This window comes from Pongo abelii, chromosome 2, assembly GCF_028885655.2.
Source record: "Pongo abelii isolate AG06213 chromosome 2, NHGRI_mPonAbe1-v2.0_pri, whole genome shotgun sequence".
NCBI classification, from domain to species: domain Eukaryota; kingdom Metazoa; phylum Chordata; class Mammalia; order Primates; family Hominidae; genus Pongo; species Pongo abelii.
Genome location: NC_085928.1, coordinates 160,153,201 through 160,171,323, shown reverse-complemented (window position 1 = coordinate 160,171,323; position 18,123 = coordinate 160,153,201). Strand labels below are relative to the sequence as shown.

At 39.9% G+C, this 18,123-nt stretch overlaps 2 protein-coding genes across 3 annotated transcripts in view; one reads left to right on the top strand and one right to left on the bottom strand.

The window, feature by feature from the left end:
- The window catches only part of EIF2A (eukaryotic translation initiation factor 2A), a 38,173-nt gene extending 32,299 nt beyond the window's left edge, over positions 1-5,874 (bottom strand). The window contains exon 1 of one of the 2 annotated variants that reach the window (XM_024244376.3): positions 5,123-5,874. In XM_024244376.3, the coding sequence (XP_024100144.3) occupies positions 5,123-5,150 (28 nt within the window). In that variant the 5' untranslated portion in view covers positions 5,151-5,874. The remainder of the gene's footprint in view (positions 1-5,122) is intronic. The other variant, XM_054550969.2, reaches the window with a different exon arrangement.
- Positions 5,693-9,784, top strand: SERP1 (stress associated endoplasmic reticulum protein 1). Its single transcript, NM_001131280.1, is given in 3 exon segments — positions 5,693-5,907; positions 6,182-6,257; positions 7,454-9,784. Coding segments are annotated over 3 exon segments (201 nt in total). The 5' UTR covers positions 5,693-5,823; the 3' UTR covers positions 7,495-9,784.
- The last annotated feature ends 8,339 nt before the right edge of the window (positions 9,785-18,123 follow it).

Here is an 18,123-nt window from a genome sequence, read left to right as displayed (position 1 = left end):
TTAGAAATATAAGGCAATATTAATATATTCACAATTTCTCAAACTAAGAGAACAAGTGGAATGAGACATATTCATTTATTAAGGCCCCAATGACAGTAATAGCCTAAAAAATTAAGTGGAAACAAAGTTCAAGATTAAATAGTCATCTACAGAACTAGACTATACTTATTTCTATGTTTAAATTTATTTATTTAATTTTTTTGCAACAGGGTCTTGCTGTCACCCAGGCTGTCACCTAGGCTGGAGTACAGTGGCACGATCAAGGCTCACTGCAACTTCAAACTCCTGGACTTAAGTGATGCTCCTGGCTCAGTCTCCCAAGTAGCTGGGACTACAGGCATGTGCCACCCTGCTTGGCTATTTTTTTTTTTTTTTTGTAGAGACAGAGTCTCACTGTTGCCCAGGCCGATCTCGAACTCCTGGACTAAGGCAATCCTCCCTCCTTAGCCTCCCAAAGTGCTGAGATTACAGGTGTGAGCCACTGCGCCTAGCCCAGACCATACTTTTTTAAATGGTTGAATTAAATGCTTCTAAAGCTGAACCAAATAAATAGATTCATTTAGTCAACAAATGCTTAGTGGGAAAAAAACAAACAAACTACCTCCTAGGCCCTGTGTTGAACACTGGCGAAATAATAGGAAAGAAAATCAGCCTTGTCTCTGACCTCATTGAACTTTGCAAATAGTAATCAAATAATTAGCCAAATATATGAAATCGTATACCTGTGTTTCTTGCTTCAAAGGAAAGGTATATGGTACCACTGAGGGTATAAAAGAGAGTTTTGACCTAAAAATGGAAGGTTAGGGAAAGCATCCTTAAGTGTTTTGTATACTGAGATGTAAAGGATCAATGGCAGTTAACAAGCAAGGAGAACAGTAACAAGTGTAAAAACCCCGTGGAAAGAAAAACGACAGAGCGTCAAGGGGATGGAAAGAAGGCCTGTGTGGCTAGAGGATGATGAAGCTGGAAAACAAAATAGGGCTCAGGCCAGGCATGGTGGCTCACACCTGTAATCCCAGTACTTTCGGAGGCCGAGGCAGGCAGATGGCTTGAGCCCAGGAATTCAAGACCAGCCTGGGCAACATAGGGAGATGCTGTCTCTACAAAAATTAGCTGGGCATGGTGGCACATGCCTATAGTCCCAGCTACTCGAGAGGCTGAGGCAGGAGGATCACTTGGACTTGGGAAGTCAAGGCCACAGTGAACCATGATCATGTCAACCACCACCAAGCCATGTTAAGTTTTATATTTCTTGTAGAGACGAGGTTTCACTATATTGCCTAGGCTGGTCTTAAACTCCTGAGCTCAAGCAATCCAATCTGCTTTCCTCAGCCTCCCAAAGTGCTGGTATTACAGCTGTAAGCCACCTGGCCCAAACTGACATTTTGTACTTCTAAGATGCCTTGCTAGATTTAATTAGTTTTTTTATTAAATAAATTTAAGAAAAGCATATATAGTTCAATTTACTCCTGATAAGCTGTGATACAAAGTTTATTAGAAAAAACACAAAATCAGGTCCATAACAGAACATAAACTGTTTTAAACTAATAAAAGCAAAAATAAATAGGGACTAAAAAACTTCTCAATACTGAAACAATTTTTTTCTACATGTAACTTTCTAACAAGGAATTCTTTTTAGTGACAAGTATCTGTGAAACTAAATACAATGTGTAGTTAGCTTAATATAGTGTATTCTGAGTTTGTGTGATTCCCTGTTTTTAGTGATTTCCCTCTTCAATCAAATGGGATCGGCAGTATGTTCTAGCAGAAAGAAAAATCTAGAATGCAAGCAGTTCTTTTCATTAAAACAACAAATAAACGCCAGTTTCACACAGTAGCTTTGTGAAATACATTAAATATCTACATAATCTTTTCCAAGCTTACTAGCCTTTTTAGACACTCATATACTATTTATTGCTCTAGGCCTGAGTTAGAGAGAGAAAAACACAGGGCTTCAATAAACAAGGATCCCATGGCAGGGGTGTAGTCATCTTTAAAATACAATACTTTTCCCAACTCTTACATTCACTGAACTACGTATTAGTTTAGGAAAATGACTCAATTTTGAATAAATTATCTGTGACTTCAACTGGTCAAGCAGATTAGACAATCTGAATTTCACATAATGGACATTGCTGTTTTATGTGCCTAGCACCCAGCTCCTCTTCTTTAGGAGGCGCTCATTTTCTTTTGAGGAGTATCCAGGAGTGGGAATATAATTTAGTCCTGACTACATGATTAAAAGTTGACTGATACAAAGGTGAGCCAAGCAAAGTCAAAGGCAGCTAGCCTTGAGATTTTTGCTGAGACTACTGGCAAAAATGCGTTCTTTCCTTTGGAGCTGGGCATTTGGTTGAATGTCAGTTTAAAGATGAATTTAATCTGGAAGAAAGCAAGAGCCTACAGATGAAGAAAAACAGATTTCTGGCCAGGCGTGGTGGCTCACACCTGTAATCCCAGCACTTTGGGAGGCAGAGGCGTGTGGATCACCCGAGGACAGCAGTTCAAGACCAACCTGACCAACATGGTGAAACCCCATCTCTACTAAAAATACAAAATTAGCTGGGCGTGGTGGTGTACACCTGTAATCCCAGCTACTCAGGAGGCTGACGCAGAAGAATTGCTTGAACTTGGGAGGTGGAGGTTGCAGTGAGCTAAGATCGCGCCATTGCACTCCAGCCTGGGCAACGAGAGCGAAACTGTCTCAAAAAAAAAGAAAGAAAGAAAGAAAGAAAAACAGATTTCTGAAGCCATGTGAGTATCTGGATCTAGCAGTACTGAGGCTTTTAGGTTATACGAGTTTAAAAAAAAAATCCCTTTTTCACCTGCTTTGGCTTCTCATTCCCAATTAAGAGTTGGGGTTAACAAAATTTACTGGCTAATCTGCAAATTATTCACAGCTCTAAAATCCCATGAGTCTAAATTTAACAAAAGATTTTGGAAGTAAAATAATCTATTGTTGAATGAAATATGTACATTGAGAATGTTTAAAAGATCAAACAGTTTGTTCTACTGAAAGAAAAATGGACCACGGAGTCGAACAATCTGAATAAGTATAATCCTAATCCTGCCAATTTGCAGTGTGAATCCGACCACTTCATCTCTCTGGGCCTCTAAGAATATGAGAATATGAAGAGTAGACTGAACAGGCAACATTTAAGCTCTTACAAAGTCCCTGATTTTAAGCACTGTAAGACAATTGTCATCCTTGGTTAATTTACTATAAAGTGGCTATCCTTCATTAATTTAAAAGGATAGTCTAAACAGACAAATCTAATCTAGATCTCTCGTATGCACAGTTCAAAATAGGGTTTGCGCTCTTATGAGGCTCTAATGCCCCCCCCCACCCTCGATCTGACAGGAGGGGAAGCTCAAGTGGTATTGCTTGCTCGGTACCAGTCCGGCCCGGGGGGTTGGGGACCCCTGATTTAGAGTATCTATTGTCTACCAGGCACTGCACTAGTACTGAGAAGATAGATATGAATAAGACCCTGTCGCTGACACTGAAGGACTCACAGTCTAGCACGGGAGAAAGGCAAGTGAATGTCTAATTATCCTACTTAGTAAGTGAAATAAAATTTCAAATATATTTAAGGTACAAAAATAGCCCAGGAAGTGACTGACTCTATCTGGGTAGAGTGACGAAAGGCTTCACAGAGCAATGATATCTAAAATGAATTTTAATTTCAACAGATGAAAAAGTTTGCCAAATCAAGAAGAAGCATAGGATAGTACTAGACTGAAGAAACAGGTTGTTCAAAGGGACTCAGAAGCAGTTCAGTATTGATGGAGCACAAAATAAGATGGGATGGCAAGGAAATAAATGAGTCTCAAGAGCAATTCAAGGATTATAAATGGTTACATAACTATGCTACATAGGATGGAATCTACCCTGTAAGCAGAGAGGAACTAACTACTGTAGGCATTTTTAAAGGAGGGGTTATTTATCAGATTTTAAAATGTAATTTTTTCATTAGAGTTCAAATAAGCATTTAGTATTAAAAACTGTGAATAACAAGCTACCTTTATGAACCTAAAAAAAATTTATTATGTAACTTTGCCTTTTAAACAGTCTTTGCCTGGCATATTATCTAGCAGATTATAGTCGGCGTTTGATAAATGATGACTAAACTGCAGAAGACAGAGTATCAGTGGGCATGGTGCTTAATAACAAAGATTTTAAAATGTAAAAATATAAATGTAGACTGGCAAAAAGTGCAAAAATGTTTTAAGGTTCCTTTCAAGGGGTGGGGGGAAAGGGAGGGAATAGCCTCCCTCCTTAAATGCAGACAACCTTTCTCTTAATGACTTTTTCCTTCTATATAGTTATCAGAACTTAACCAAAGCCTTCTTCTCCTTCCCGACTCTGTTTTCCTTACGTAATATTCATATGCAAAGACTCTTAGCCACATCCTAGTAAAGCAACTTCCCCAGCATTTTCCAACCTAAGTTTATTATCTCCTCCAACACTACACACTCTGTCTTTAGCTTCAAAATTTCAAGTCCTCTAATGTTCTACTTCTAATATGCTCATAACCATTTCAAAATCAAATGTTGCTAGAATATCTCTATCATGCTCACTGCTACACCCTCTCCCAACCACACCTTCATCATTTGAAACCTGCATTACAGCTCCACTCTCCCTATTCAGTCCTACAAACCTCATTAAGGCAGGAAGGCCAGAATCTGGAATTACTTAAGTCCAGGTGTATTTAAAGTGCGTGATCATTCTAGAGGACTAACTCATATGTTTGTCTTTGTTCTTATTGTAGACCTAAATGACTTCACAAGGGCCCGTGTAACACCACTATTGCAGACCCATGTGTCACAAATTTCAACTAGCACATTCTGTTTTTCTCCCCTTTCTTCTATTTCTGTAGAAGATGAATCCGCAGGCAAGAATGATGGATGGGTGAAAGGGCGGGGGAATACGAAAGCCCAGAGGCGGAGACTTCACTTCCGACTGCCACGCTATATCAAGAAAGCCAACAGTCTGGCCTTTCCGCAAGCCACAAGAAAAGGCAGATCAGACTCCCCGGCTCCTCAGGTAGTTCTCAAAGGCAAAGACAAAAATAAGAAACTAGTCTGAAGAAAGGGAGTCCCTCGCTTCTTCAGAACTCACCTGTCAAGAGCGGCGTGGACGGCGCCATGTTGTCCCGGAAAAAGAAACCGGTCGGGTGAGAGTTCACCGGGGCCGAACCCGGCCCCTACACGTCTCCTCATGCGTGGAGACAGCGAATTGGTGTTTCCGGGGCCATCAGCCTCGGGGCCAATTCACTTCCGGTTACGGAGTGACGCGGGAAGGCGCCCGAACGCGCACGCGCAAATCTAGGGCGACGCTTGACAGAGCTTGGGAGGGTGCGCGGGCTTTCGCCCTCTTTCTCCAGCGGGAGGGGCGCGCACTTCCGCGGGGCGGAGCCCGTCTAGTGCTGACGTTGGCAGCCGAACCCAAAGTAGATCGAGGCGGCGGGCTGCACATTCCCGTTGTTGCGTTGCGTTTCCTTCCTCTTTCACTCCGCGCTCCCGGCGGCGGCCAGAGCGGCGGCGACGGCGGCGCGAGAACGACCCGGTGGCCAGTTCTCTTCCTCCTACGCACCCGCCCCGCTCGGTCAGTCAGTCAGCGGCCGGCGGCCGGCGCCCGGCTTGTGCTCAGACCCCGCGCTTGCGGCGCCCAGGCCCAGCGGCCGTAGCTAGCGTCTGGCCTGAGAACCTCGGCGCTCCGGCGGCGCGGGCACCACGATCCTCGCCTCGCAGCGGCTCCAGAGGAGGCAGGAGAGTGAGCGAGTCCGAGGGGTGGCCGGGGCAGGTGGTGGCGCCGCGAAGATGGTCGCCAAACAGAGGATCCGTATGGCCAACGAGAAGCACAGCAAGAACATCACCCAGCGCGGCAACGTCGCCAAGACCTCGGTAAGGAAAGAGCGGGCGCCCCTCTGCGTTCCGCAGCCGGAGCTGAGTCCGGGTCCCTGAGGCCGCGTCGCGTTTTCTCCCGGATCCGGCCGACCGTGGGCTGGTGCCGTGGAGGGGTAGGGGCCCGAGTCTGCGAGCCGCCAGACTGTGGGGGCTCGGGAACGGAAGGGGAGACCTGTGAGGTGAGGGCCCCGGCGACCGGCGTGCAGGCTGTGGGAGCCTGGGGTCCGAGTGGTTTCTCTGCATCTGAAATGGTGGATTTTCGCTTTTGCAGAGAAATGCCCCCGAAGAGAAGGCGTCTGTAGGACCCTGGTTATTGGCTCTCTTCATTTTTGTTGTCTGTGGTTCTGGTAAGTGGCTTGGGGGCTCCCATCAGATAGAGTCTTGGGTTGAAAGGATTTGGGATGACGTGGTGACCGGTCAGTAGTGAGTCCTACCTGCGTAGTTCTCAACCCACCTGCTGAGGACTCCACATAATTCTGTTTCATCTGAACCAAATTACTTGTTCCACATATGCACAGAGGGTGGTGCTCCAGAAACTTCTCCCAGCTTAATTTGTACTCACAGGAGATCAGAAAGGAGGTCAGGTCTTGGTAATGATCCAGTTGGAATAAATGTAAGACCGGACAAAACCTAACGGAATGAGAATTTAGAATGTTTTGTAAGTCCATTATCAGTCTTTGCAAAGAAACTTATAAATATGTACATATAGATGTTAGAACTTGATTTAACATATACCAGAATCTAATGTCTTAATTCAAAATTGATTATATTTTATAAAATAAAGCTTGTGCAAAGAATTGATTCACTATAGAGGAGATGGACCTGATGGGCATTTTAATGTGTGAGTCAAATGTTTTTAGGTTAATAAAAGAAACGTTTGATACATGGTTTAAAAAAAAAGTGTCGGGGCAGCCTGCTGTTAAGAGTAACAGACACTTGCCTTTGCAAATAGATTACAAAAAAAAGGTCTGTCTTCTCTTCATTTATCATCTTAATATGCAAGCTGTTAATATTGAAGTAGATGTTTGTTTTCCACATTTCTAAAATTACTGAGATTTCTGTTTAACGTTTCACTTTGCCTTTCTTCTGCACTTACCAATTGGAAGCTTTCCTGATAAATGGATGAGAGCCAAGCAGTTTATATAACCTGAAGATGATTGAATTTCAGCTTTGTGAGAATGAGGAAACATGCATGTGTTACAGGCCAGGCCTTAAAAGGATGCTTATAAACCAAAATAATTCTATGCTGGGAAAACCTGTTGGCTTTGGTGCTTTAAGTTCTTTGTAAAATGATTACTTAACTGCAAGTTCTCTTGGATACTTAGACATAAAATTCAGCGAAGCTAAGATAAAAAAATAACTCAGGGATATTTCATTATTTATTCAGATAGGCCTGTCTTCACTTCTTATTATACTGAAGTTATGTACCATTTGCAAATGTAAGAGTACCTTTGGATTCTTCAGCTACCTTAATAAATATTTGTTAGTCACCAGACCTGTTTTATTCAAAGCTTATTTTAATATTTGCTCTTTCTTTTTACAGCAATTTTCCAGATTATTCAAAGTATCAGGATGGGCATGTGAAGTGACTGACCTTAAGATGTTTCCATTCTCCTGTGAATTTTAACTTGAACTCATTCCTGATGTTTGATACCCTGGTTGAAAACAATTCAGTAAAGCATCCTGCCTCAGAATGACTTTCCTATCATGCTTCATGTGTCATTCCAAGGTTTCTTCATGAGTCATTCCAAGTTTTCTAGTCCATACCACAGTGCCTTGCAAAAAACACCACATGAATAAAGCAATAAAATTTGATTGTTAAGATACAGTAGTGGACCCTACTTATTCAGTCAATTAAGAGTAAGTTTTTTTATGTGGTTATTAAAACAGTATGAACAATTAGTCTGACTCTGCATAGACGGGGTCTAGATTTTGTTAACCCTAATGTATAAATGCAGTTAGCTTAAATTACAATTTGAAGTCTTGTGGTTTTTATATAGCTAGGCACTTTATTACTCTTTTGAACTGAAAGCACACTCCCTTATAGGTTCATGTAACTGTCCTGTAATAAGGTGCTTATAAATGGAACAACTACACAGCCTAGTTTTGCCACAACCTTTAGCATCTAAAAATTTTTAAAAGCTTCTAAATGTCTAATATAAAGGGAGATGCTTATAGCCACAACATCTATTTTACCAATATTGTTTCCATTACACTACCTTGGATTTTTCATGAGTGAGTATAGTAACCCAAGATGCCATAAAAAAAACTTGATCATTTTCTGACTTAATCAGTTACTGTGGTTTCACTAAAAACTACCGTGGTGGGGTGAATTCAGTCAGGGAAGGTTTGTTTATGTTACATTGATTTCACCAGAACTATTTTAATATATGAAAGGGGTTTACTATGCCAAACAAAATTCTAGGGAAAAATACTGCTAAAAATGGATGCCTCATCAGAACATGCTGTTGAGTCCAATGTGCCATAAGACATTTTAGCATGTTAAATAGCACTTTTAATAGCAAAAAAAGGCACATCAACTACGAAGTTATCCTTAGTTTGGAAATGCTTTTTCTAGATTAATGATTTTTCAGTCATTAGGTAGTACCTAATCATTAGGGTACTAGACACATCAGCCTAAAGTGGTATCTGGAATTGAATGGATTTACTGATAATGATCAGTCTTTAGTCTTCCCTTTGTTATATGACTTTATAGGTTATGATTGATCAAATTTACATTTTACTAATGGTAAGGGTGAGGGTCATAGGGCAGGTTTTGGGTTTTCTAGTACTGTTGAAAACTGCAAGTATTGGCTATTTGTATACTTAGCCATAACTTGGTGAAAAAAAACCTGAGCAGTGTCTATGTATTAATGCGTTGGAAAGCTGCTTGTGTTTGCTTTGTTAATTGCCTCAGGATATTTCTTTTAAAATAAGCTGTTTTAAGAGGAACAGAAGGGAAATCTGCTACCTAGTCTATACACAGTGTGAACCTCATAGGGGGCTTCTGATACCCTCAAACGGAGAATAGTAACGGAGCGGAGTGGTTAAGGATTTTCAGGAACTTAACTATTCTGGAATAAGAAATGAATCAACTGACCTTGGGCCAGCAGGTTTTTAACTAAATTGTTACTTGCCTTTCTCACCCAGTTAATCAATCTCTGTACTTGTTTCCCTTTTTGAAACAAGTGTCTTGGTTAACTAATTTTGTTTTATGGTTGCGCTAAATTCATAGCAGGTGCCTTACTGTTTGCTTTGAGTCAAACCATTCCATATCAGAATTTTTCTTGGTTTACTATAGATATTTGGCTTTAAGTTGTTGTTTGTGTTTTTTAATGTACAATGTTCTGATAAATTTGACTGTTAAATTGCTATAGCTAGCAATCATTTTACATATGTAAAATTGCATTCCCTTTGTATTTCATGTGCAATTTACCAATTAAGTGCATTTTATATTCAGGTTGGATTATGCATGTTTAGGTAAACGAAAGCTGTGTCTTATTTGATTTATTCTTTAAAAATAAAGTTCCCTGAATATTTGATGCTTTTCTTCTAAGAGGAAATGATTTTACAGTTATCTGAGTGTACCTTTTATAGTTAGTAGAAAATGATTTTAAAGAATGTTTAGTATTGTACTTAAATGGTATGCAGAGGCACAGATGTAAGATTTATAACTGGAAATAGGTAGTAAGAAAAATATATAGAAAGCACAATGATTTGAATATTTTTCCACTTAGGATTTCCTAATCTCCTTGTCATCCAATTCAAGCTCAAGATAAAGCACAATTCTTTGATCTCCCTTTGCCAGTTGAATTTTATAGATCATCTAATGTTGAGCACAGTATGAGAATAAACATTGGGGTTGTCAACATTACTCAGTTACTCTTTGTGGTTTAGCTCTAACATTTCAACAAGTTGTCAATTATCTTATCTGTTGGGTTGTATATAATGTTGCTCAAAATAATTAAGTGGACTTCCAAAAATAAGATTTCCATTGTAACAGGATGCATTGTAATGGGCTTTGACTTACATTAAAGAAATGTGGATAGTCAACTGCAGGGCCATGACTCTTCTCACTGAGGTTACTGGAGTTCTTTTGGTACAAAGGACGACCATGTAGAGCTGGATTATGTTCCTGGGCTTAGTAGCAGGTTCACCAGCAAAACTTTATTGTGCTTTATTTGTAAAACTTAGAGCATCAGATTCTCCATTTAGAAATTATTCTTAAGTTTGATTTGCCTTTACTTGCCTTTTTAGTTTTTATTTTTTCGATGCAAACCCTAACTTCAAGAGGTAGGAGTTGGTTGGCTTCAACAGCAAACTATGGCACTCCCTCAGAGAAGCATTTCCTGTCTAAACTTAGTACCACAGTAGCTACTTGTACCACTTTATTTTCAAATTGAATTAAGACACCTGTCCTTATTTAGAAAGAGGATTAATGAGCAATAAAAGGCTAGAAATAAAGGGAAAAAATTAACTGCCTAGGCTTAGGTAACTCAAAGTAAATATATGTCACAGAAACAAAGAAGGGACATGGAAAATTTAATCCAACTGCTTCAATTCGCAGATTAACAAAAACATGCATTTTAGTCAATGAATAACATATGCCAGGTATGGAACTGTGAATACATAGTCCTGACACTGAAATATCTTTCAGACCAGTAGAGAAGGAACAGACAAAATGAAAGCATAACTACAATTGTAATAAGTATTTCAAAGGACAAGTAAAAACAGATAAATTTTTTTTGTTGTTTTTTGTTTTTTTCCATCACAGAGCTAATTGGGGGAGAGCAGAAACAAACCAAAGTTTCTTGTACTTTATGGTAATAGGAATGATTGCAAAACTTACACTTAGAACACTTCTGTTTTCACGAGCTCTTTGCTTCTGCTTTCACAGAAGTTCTTTAATTTTTTTTTTAATTGCCAATTCAAAGAAGGAAAAAGGAATCTGTCCTTTTATGGGTGCATTTAAAAAAAAAAAACTAGTGACAAATTTACTATTGGTGCTCCCTGTACAGCACAAAAATGCAAGGGTTAGTAATGTTACCACTGTGATACATTCAAGACTACATTTTTAAAAATTATTTTGCTAGAGTTTTGTTTAATAATTTTTCTTCTGGGCCAGGCACAGTGGCTCATGCCTGTAATCCCAGCACTTTGGGAGGCCGAGGCGGGTGGATCACCTCAAGTCAGGAGTTCGAGACCAGCCTGGCCAACATGGCAAAACCCAATCTCTACTAAAAATACAAAATTAGCTGGGTGTGATGGCGCATGCCTGTGATCCCAGCTACTTGGGAGGCTGAGGCAGGAGAATGTCTTGAACCTGGGAGGCGGAGGTTGCAGTGAGCCAGGATTGCACCATTGCTCTCCAGCCTGGGCAACAAGAGTAGAAACTCCATCTCAAAAAAAAAAAAATTAAAAACTTTTTTATCTGTGTTGTTGAAAAGTGTAAAATAAATTATTTTATTTTGTTTTTAATTTTTTAAAAAATAGAGGTGGGGTCTCGCTGTGTTGCCCAGGCTGCTCTTAAACTCCTGGGCTCAAGTGATCCTCCTGTCTCAGCCTCCCAAAGTGCTGAGATGACAAGCAAGAGGCACCATGCCTGGCCAAAATAAAAATTTTTAATAGGCAGTCCAGTAGTCGGAAAAATGAAGCAATGTGCTCCCCAGAGATAACTTTTTATAACAAAGGGTTTAATGAAGATTTTCCAGTGTGCAAATTTCTACTTTGCAATGCAGATAGAATAAATCTGTGTATTTAAATTATTAAAACTGATTACAGTATCATTACATGGACTAATAACAAATTTTTATTTTCTAACACTGTGTTATGGAGAAAGCCTGCCAAATGGAGAATGAGAATAATTTATTTTGAACTGAAATAATTGATTTAGGAGCTTTAGAAATGATCTTGATTGGCCCTTTTATTTTACATTTGAGGACATATGGCTTAGAGATATTGTCCTTCCTAACACCAATAAAGCAATGTTAGAGCAAGGATTAGAAAACTGGTTTTGTAATGATGAAATTGGTACTTAGTATGTTGAATGTCGAGGAATTATGATGCTTTAAGCATGTCTCCTCTATTTTTTTTTTAGCAATTTAAAACACTTCTATATTAAGAATGTAATGTTTTCCTTTTACCTTTGAAGATTATGTATTAATCTAACGAAACTCAATGAGTTCTCCATGGTGGTAAAATCTGAACATTTATTAACCTCAAATGGCTTTCCACTGCCATTGGGAAGAAATAACTCTTTTTGCCTTGGTTTTCAGGAGGCTTCACAACCTACCTATCAGCCTTGTCCCCCACAGGTTCCCTCCATAGAACTGTTCTAGCCCTGATTTTTCAGATACCTTGAACTTAAGGTGGTTTTGCCCACTTTTCCTGTATTACAATACTACCTACCCTTTCCAGCTTTAATTTCACCTCTCCTGTAAAGCTTTCTCTTGCTGTGAGATTCAGGAAGACTCTCTTTGGGACTTACAGCTCTGGACCAGTTAGCTTTATTACGTTCACATGTTTATTATTTTTGTTTCTTAGTTTCTCAGACATGGAATCCTCAAGGACAAAGGCCATATCTTTTCTTTATTTCTTCATCTACTGTCATCACTCCCTTGGCTAGTACAGAGCTTTACACATATAGTGGGAGTTCAACATATTGGTTGAGTGATAAAATGAAAAAGATTGATGAATGCCTTATATCAGAATAATCTTTAAGAAGCAGGTCTTTTTGTAAAATCCCCTAACCCTGGTATAACAGTCGTCCCAACTACTTCCAAGCCTGGTGACCTCTGGTTGATGACTGGGCTCAGCACCAGAATTCAGTTTCTTTACCCTTTAAACAAACTCCTCCAGGATAGGCTTGATATTTGGAAGTACTTCAACGGTGTTATATTTGTCTTTCAGTCGTATTTGAGAACGGTTCATAGTGTGTCATTGAGAAAACAAAAAAGCACTTTATCAAAGAAAGCTGACACTTTACCACACTGGTCAGTCCGGTTATAAGCAAAGAGTCTAACAGCCGTGCTTGCTGTTAGAGCAGGTGCTTGTGGGCTGTCAGCTGCCCTCTGTCTCAGCCCCATCCTAGGGTATAGGACGGTACAAGGACACCACACCAGTGCACCCTTCTCTGTGCCAGACCCATGCAAACCAGGCAAGTATACTCCAAACCAAATCCAGTCCCTGAGTAGAGATAGCTTGTTCTCCTCACAAAGGAATTCCCCACTGTAAGTCCACACCATTTTGACTATCATTTAGGATGTGGTGTGGTTGCCAAACCAAGTCTCACATTGGCAAAGGAGACTTCCAGCACCCTTTTGGGAAAATGTCATCCATGGAGCCACACAGAGCACCCCTACCCAGCACATTTAGCTTCTGGGACCCAGAAGTGCCATGAGACCAGGGTAAACTACCAAGACGCTGCAACTTTGTTTTCTGTTTGACATGTGCAGCACCAATAAACGCACAACTGCAGATCCTATAGCACAAATATATTTGAGATTGAGATAGATTGTCATTGCAGATAAAGTCTAAATCATAAAGGTGATTCTACGGTGGGAGTATCCAAGCATGTTTCTGCCTAGCTCCAGCCCTAGTTACTGGTGCACAATCTGCCTGTTAATTACTTGTGGATTAAGTGGAGAAGAAAGGTACCACAGACAATGAATGTCATCCGGAAAGTCATTTGTTCTTTCTTGAGAATAGTATAAAGGTGTTTTTCAAGGCCAGATTCCTTTCTTTTTGTAAACATCCCACTAAAATTCATCTATGTTGCCAAATACACACAGGGAAAGCTGACCCATCAGAGTTTAATACTCAGCCTGGTTTTGTCCAGTCACGGTGGCTCAAGCCTATATACTCCCAGCACTTGGGGAGGCCAAGGCAGGTGGGTTGCTTGAGCTCAGGAGTTTGAGACCAGCCTGGGCAATATGATGAAGCCCTGTCTCCACAAAAAATACAAAAATTAGCTGGGCTTGGTAGTGTGTGCCTGTGGTCCCAGCTACTCGGGAGGCTGAGATGGGAGGATTGCTTGAGCCCTGGAGGCAGAGATTGCAATGAGCTGAGATCACACCACTTCACTCCAGCCTGGGCAATGGAGCCAGAACCTGTCAAAAACAAAACAACAACAACAAAACTCGAACAAAAACAAAAACTCAGCCTGATCTAATCTACTACTCAGAGTGTAGGTTGGGGACCAGCAGTAACTTGGAAGCCTGATAGAAATGCAGTGTCTCAGACACCCCACCAAAGGCCCCACTGAATCAGAATCTGCATTTTCACAGGATCCTCAGGTGATCTATCTGCAAACAAAACTTTGAGAAGTATTGAAAAGGTCCCTGAGTTCTGGTTCCAGCTCTGGCACTAACTAGTTCCATAGTCTTGCATCCCAAAACCTCCTTGAGCTTCATTCATTTCACTTGAGGAAAACGAAACACCCACCTGCCTCATACTGTGAAGTCTAATGATGGTAAAATCACTTTGAAAAATTAGAAATATTCTACGCAAATTAGATACCACTGACTTTGTGAGCTGCAAAACCAATAGAGCTTTGATAGGGTGAAGGACCTTCCTGACTGAAAACAAAAAGAAATCATAGCCTTCATATTGATATTTGGCTTGGCTGAAAGTCACCTACCATTCTAGGATCACTAGCTATTTGTAGATCTCAAATTATACTTTTACCTTTCCAAAGTTTTGCCTTCCAAATGGCTTCTCAAACTGCATAGGACTATGCATCATATTCTGCTATGTAGCTTCTGCTAAAAAATGTTTTGCATGTAGCAGATTGAGAGCATATTGGTCTCAAAGATTACTCTTCCACACTAGTTAGCCCTGCTTTAGATGCTCCTATGACACCCCTTTTGTTACCTTACATCAAAATTGCCATCACTAGGAAGTGCGGTGATTGTACCTACAGGTAATGCCACCCTGGACATGAAAAAGGCACTCGGCAAATATATAGGCTCTTAAAACTTGTCCTTGAAAAGTTGAATTCCCATTAAAAGAAGACAGAAAGATGTTTAGAGAAAAATATATGGACTTTGGACTGGATGTGGTGGCTTATGCCTTTAATCCCAGCACTTTGGGTGCCAGGGCGGGAGGATTGCTCAAGCCCAGGAGTTTGAGCCCAGTCTGGGCAATGTAGTGAGACCCCATCTCTATAAAAAATAAAAAACTTAGCCAAATGTGGTGGCTCATGCTTGTAGTCCCAGCTACTTGGGAGGCTGAAGTGGAAGGATTGCTTGGGAGGTCAAGGCTGCAGTGAGCTGAGATCACACTACTGCACTCCAGCCTGGGTCACAAAGTGAGACTCTGTCTCAAAATAAGTAAACAAAATGGAATTTGATTTTATACCTTCCTCATTTTCAAATAAACTTAGATTTACAGAAAGCTTGCAAAGATAGCATAGAAAGTTCCTGTATATCCTTTACTCCACTTCCCCTAATATTAACATCTTATTATATCCATGGTATATTTTTCAAAACCAAGAGATTAACAGTACAGCAGTAAGTAGTTTAACTAACTTAGGACTGTATTTGGATTTCACCTTTTTGTGAATGACCCTTTTCCACTAATTCCACTATGTCCCTTTTCTGTTTCCACTAATGACCCTTTTCTGTTTCTGGATTCCCTCAAAGTTACCACACTTCAATGTAGCCTTCAGTCTTTTTGTTTGTCTGTTTGTTTTTGTTTTTTTGGGTTTTTTTTGAGAGTGTCTCTTTCTGTCCAGGCTGGAGTACAGTGGTGCGATCATTGCTCACTGCAGCCTAGAACTCCTGGCCTCAAGTGATCCTCCTGCCTCGGTGTCCCAAAGTGCTGGGATTACAGGCATGAGCCACTGCACCTGGCCCTCTTTTTGTTTGTTTATTTTTTAGTAATGAGCAAATTGTGCCTCATATCAGATATCAGATAAAAATTCAGTATGCTAGATTTTTAAATATTTTAATTATAAAAAGTTCAAATATACATAAAATAACATGAGATGTCTACATGTCATTATCAATATGCCACAGTTGTTAAAATTTTGCCATATTTGCTTCAAATCTCTTTTTAAAAATATAAACAAAATGTTACAGGTAGGATGGAAATTCCCCTTATTTGCCCCGTAAAGTCAATGTAGGCTATTCACATATTTTTCTGATACTTTTAGAATACATGTATACATTTATAAATAAAACATACCCTTGTACACTTTTAAGATTTAAAGAGGTGGTATCAAACTGTACGTTGTCATGTGAAACTTTACACTCAACATCATTTTGAGGTTTCTTCAGTGGATCTGTTTCATTCATTTGAATTGCTTTATAGAGTATATTTTTTATAAATAAGCCACATTTGTTTATCTAACTTCCTTATGAGGGATACTGAAGTTGTTTCCACTTGTTCCCACTAGTTTGCAATGTGGGTTGTAATGAATATGTGTGTTTATATTAATATATTTTCTCCTTGTTTAGCTGTATACAGAATTTCTCTAGTCTAGAGTTTGGAATGTCTGGGCATGAGGTACGTACATCTTCAAATGTATGAGGTATGGTGAAATTGCTATCCAAAAGAGGGTATAAAAAACATTGTTTCCACTAGCAATGTGCAAGAGTTCCTCTAGCCTCAAGTGCTTGCTAAAATTTCATTTTATCAGATATTAACTTTTGCTCATCTAATAAGAAGGCAAAGTTGCCTCACTGTTTTAATATGCATTCTCTGATTACTAGTAAGGTTGAGTAACTTTTCAAGTGCTGGCTCTGAAGCCTGGATTTGTATCTGTTTTCTGTCACTTTATATCTATATGCTTTGTATCTATATGACTTTGGGCAATCTAAGCCTCAGTTTCCTCAACTATAAAATAAAGATTAAATGAGCTTATATATGTGAAACACATAGAAATGAGACTGGTGTAACAAGATGCCCTGGATTCATCTGAGACATTTCCTTCTCTAAACTTGGAATCAGCCTTTTTCCCCAGGAGTTCTGGTTCTTTTTATCAGGATATGGTATTTAGAGATTTCAACCTGGGCTCTAGGGGAGCCCATTGCAGCTGTGTTGTCACTGCTTCTAAGACTTTTAGTGAACGTAGCTTATAAAATATGTATTTTTAAGAGAAAATTTATACTGTTATTTATACTGGTATAATTTATACCGATATTTCCAAATCAAATATAAGACTATAGGTTTTCACTTATGTCTTTAATTTTATGTTTGTATCCCTTTAAAAAAAAGTTTTTTTAAAGAGACAGAGTCTTGCTTTGTCACCTAGGCATGTTTAGTGGAGTAGCTCACTGAAGCCCCAAACTGCTGGGCTCAAGCGATCCTCCTGCGTAAGCCTCCTGAATAGCTGGGACTACAGGTACCCGCCACCATGTCTGGCTAATTGTTTGTATTTTGTTGTAGAGACAGGGTCTCACTATGTTGACCAGGCTGGTCTCAAACTCCTGGGCTCAAGTGATCTTCCCACCTTGGCCTCCCAAAGTGCTGGGATTACAAAGAGCCACTTTTCCCAGGCTTCCTTCATGTCTTTCAACAATGTTTTGTAGTTTTCAGAATATAAGTTTTGTTCTTGTTAAATTTATTTCTAAGTACATTATTCTTTTTTATTCCATTGTAAGTGGAATTTTTTCCTTAATTTTATTTTCTTTTTGCTCACTGCTACTGTATAGACATTCAGTTGTTTTTGTATATTGATCTCGTACCCTCCAACCTTGTGGAGCTCATTTACTAGTGCTAATAGTTGTTTAGTGAATTCCTTAGGATTTTCCACACACAAGATTGATCTGCAAATAGACATAGTTTTACTTCTTTCCTTTCCAGTCTGAAGGACTTTTCTTTCATTTACTTGTCTAATTACCCTGGTCAGAATTAGCCTCCAGTACAATATTGAATAGACGTGGCAACAGTGGGCTGGATGCGGTAGCTCACGCCTGTAATCCCAGCACTTTGGGAAGTCAAGGTAGGTGGATCACCTGAGGTCCGGAGTTAGAGACCAGCCCGGCCAACATGGTGAAACCCCGTCTCTACAAAACATACAAAAATTAGCCGGGCGTGGTGGTGCACACCTGTAATCCCAGCTACTTGGGAGGCTGAGATAGGATAATTGCTTGTACCTGGGAGGCAGACGTTGCAGTGACCTCTGCAGTGCAGTGGGGGCTGCACTCCAGCCTGGGCGGAAAAAAAAAAAAAGTGGCAACAGTGGACATCTTTGTTTTCTTCTGGATCTTA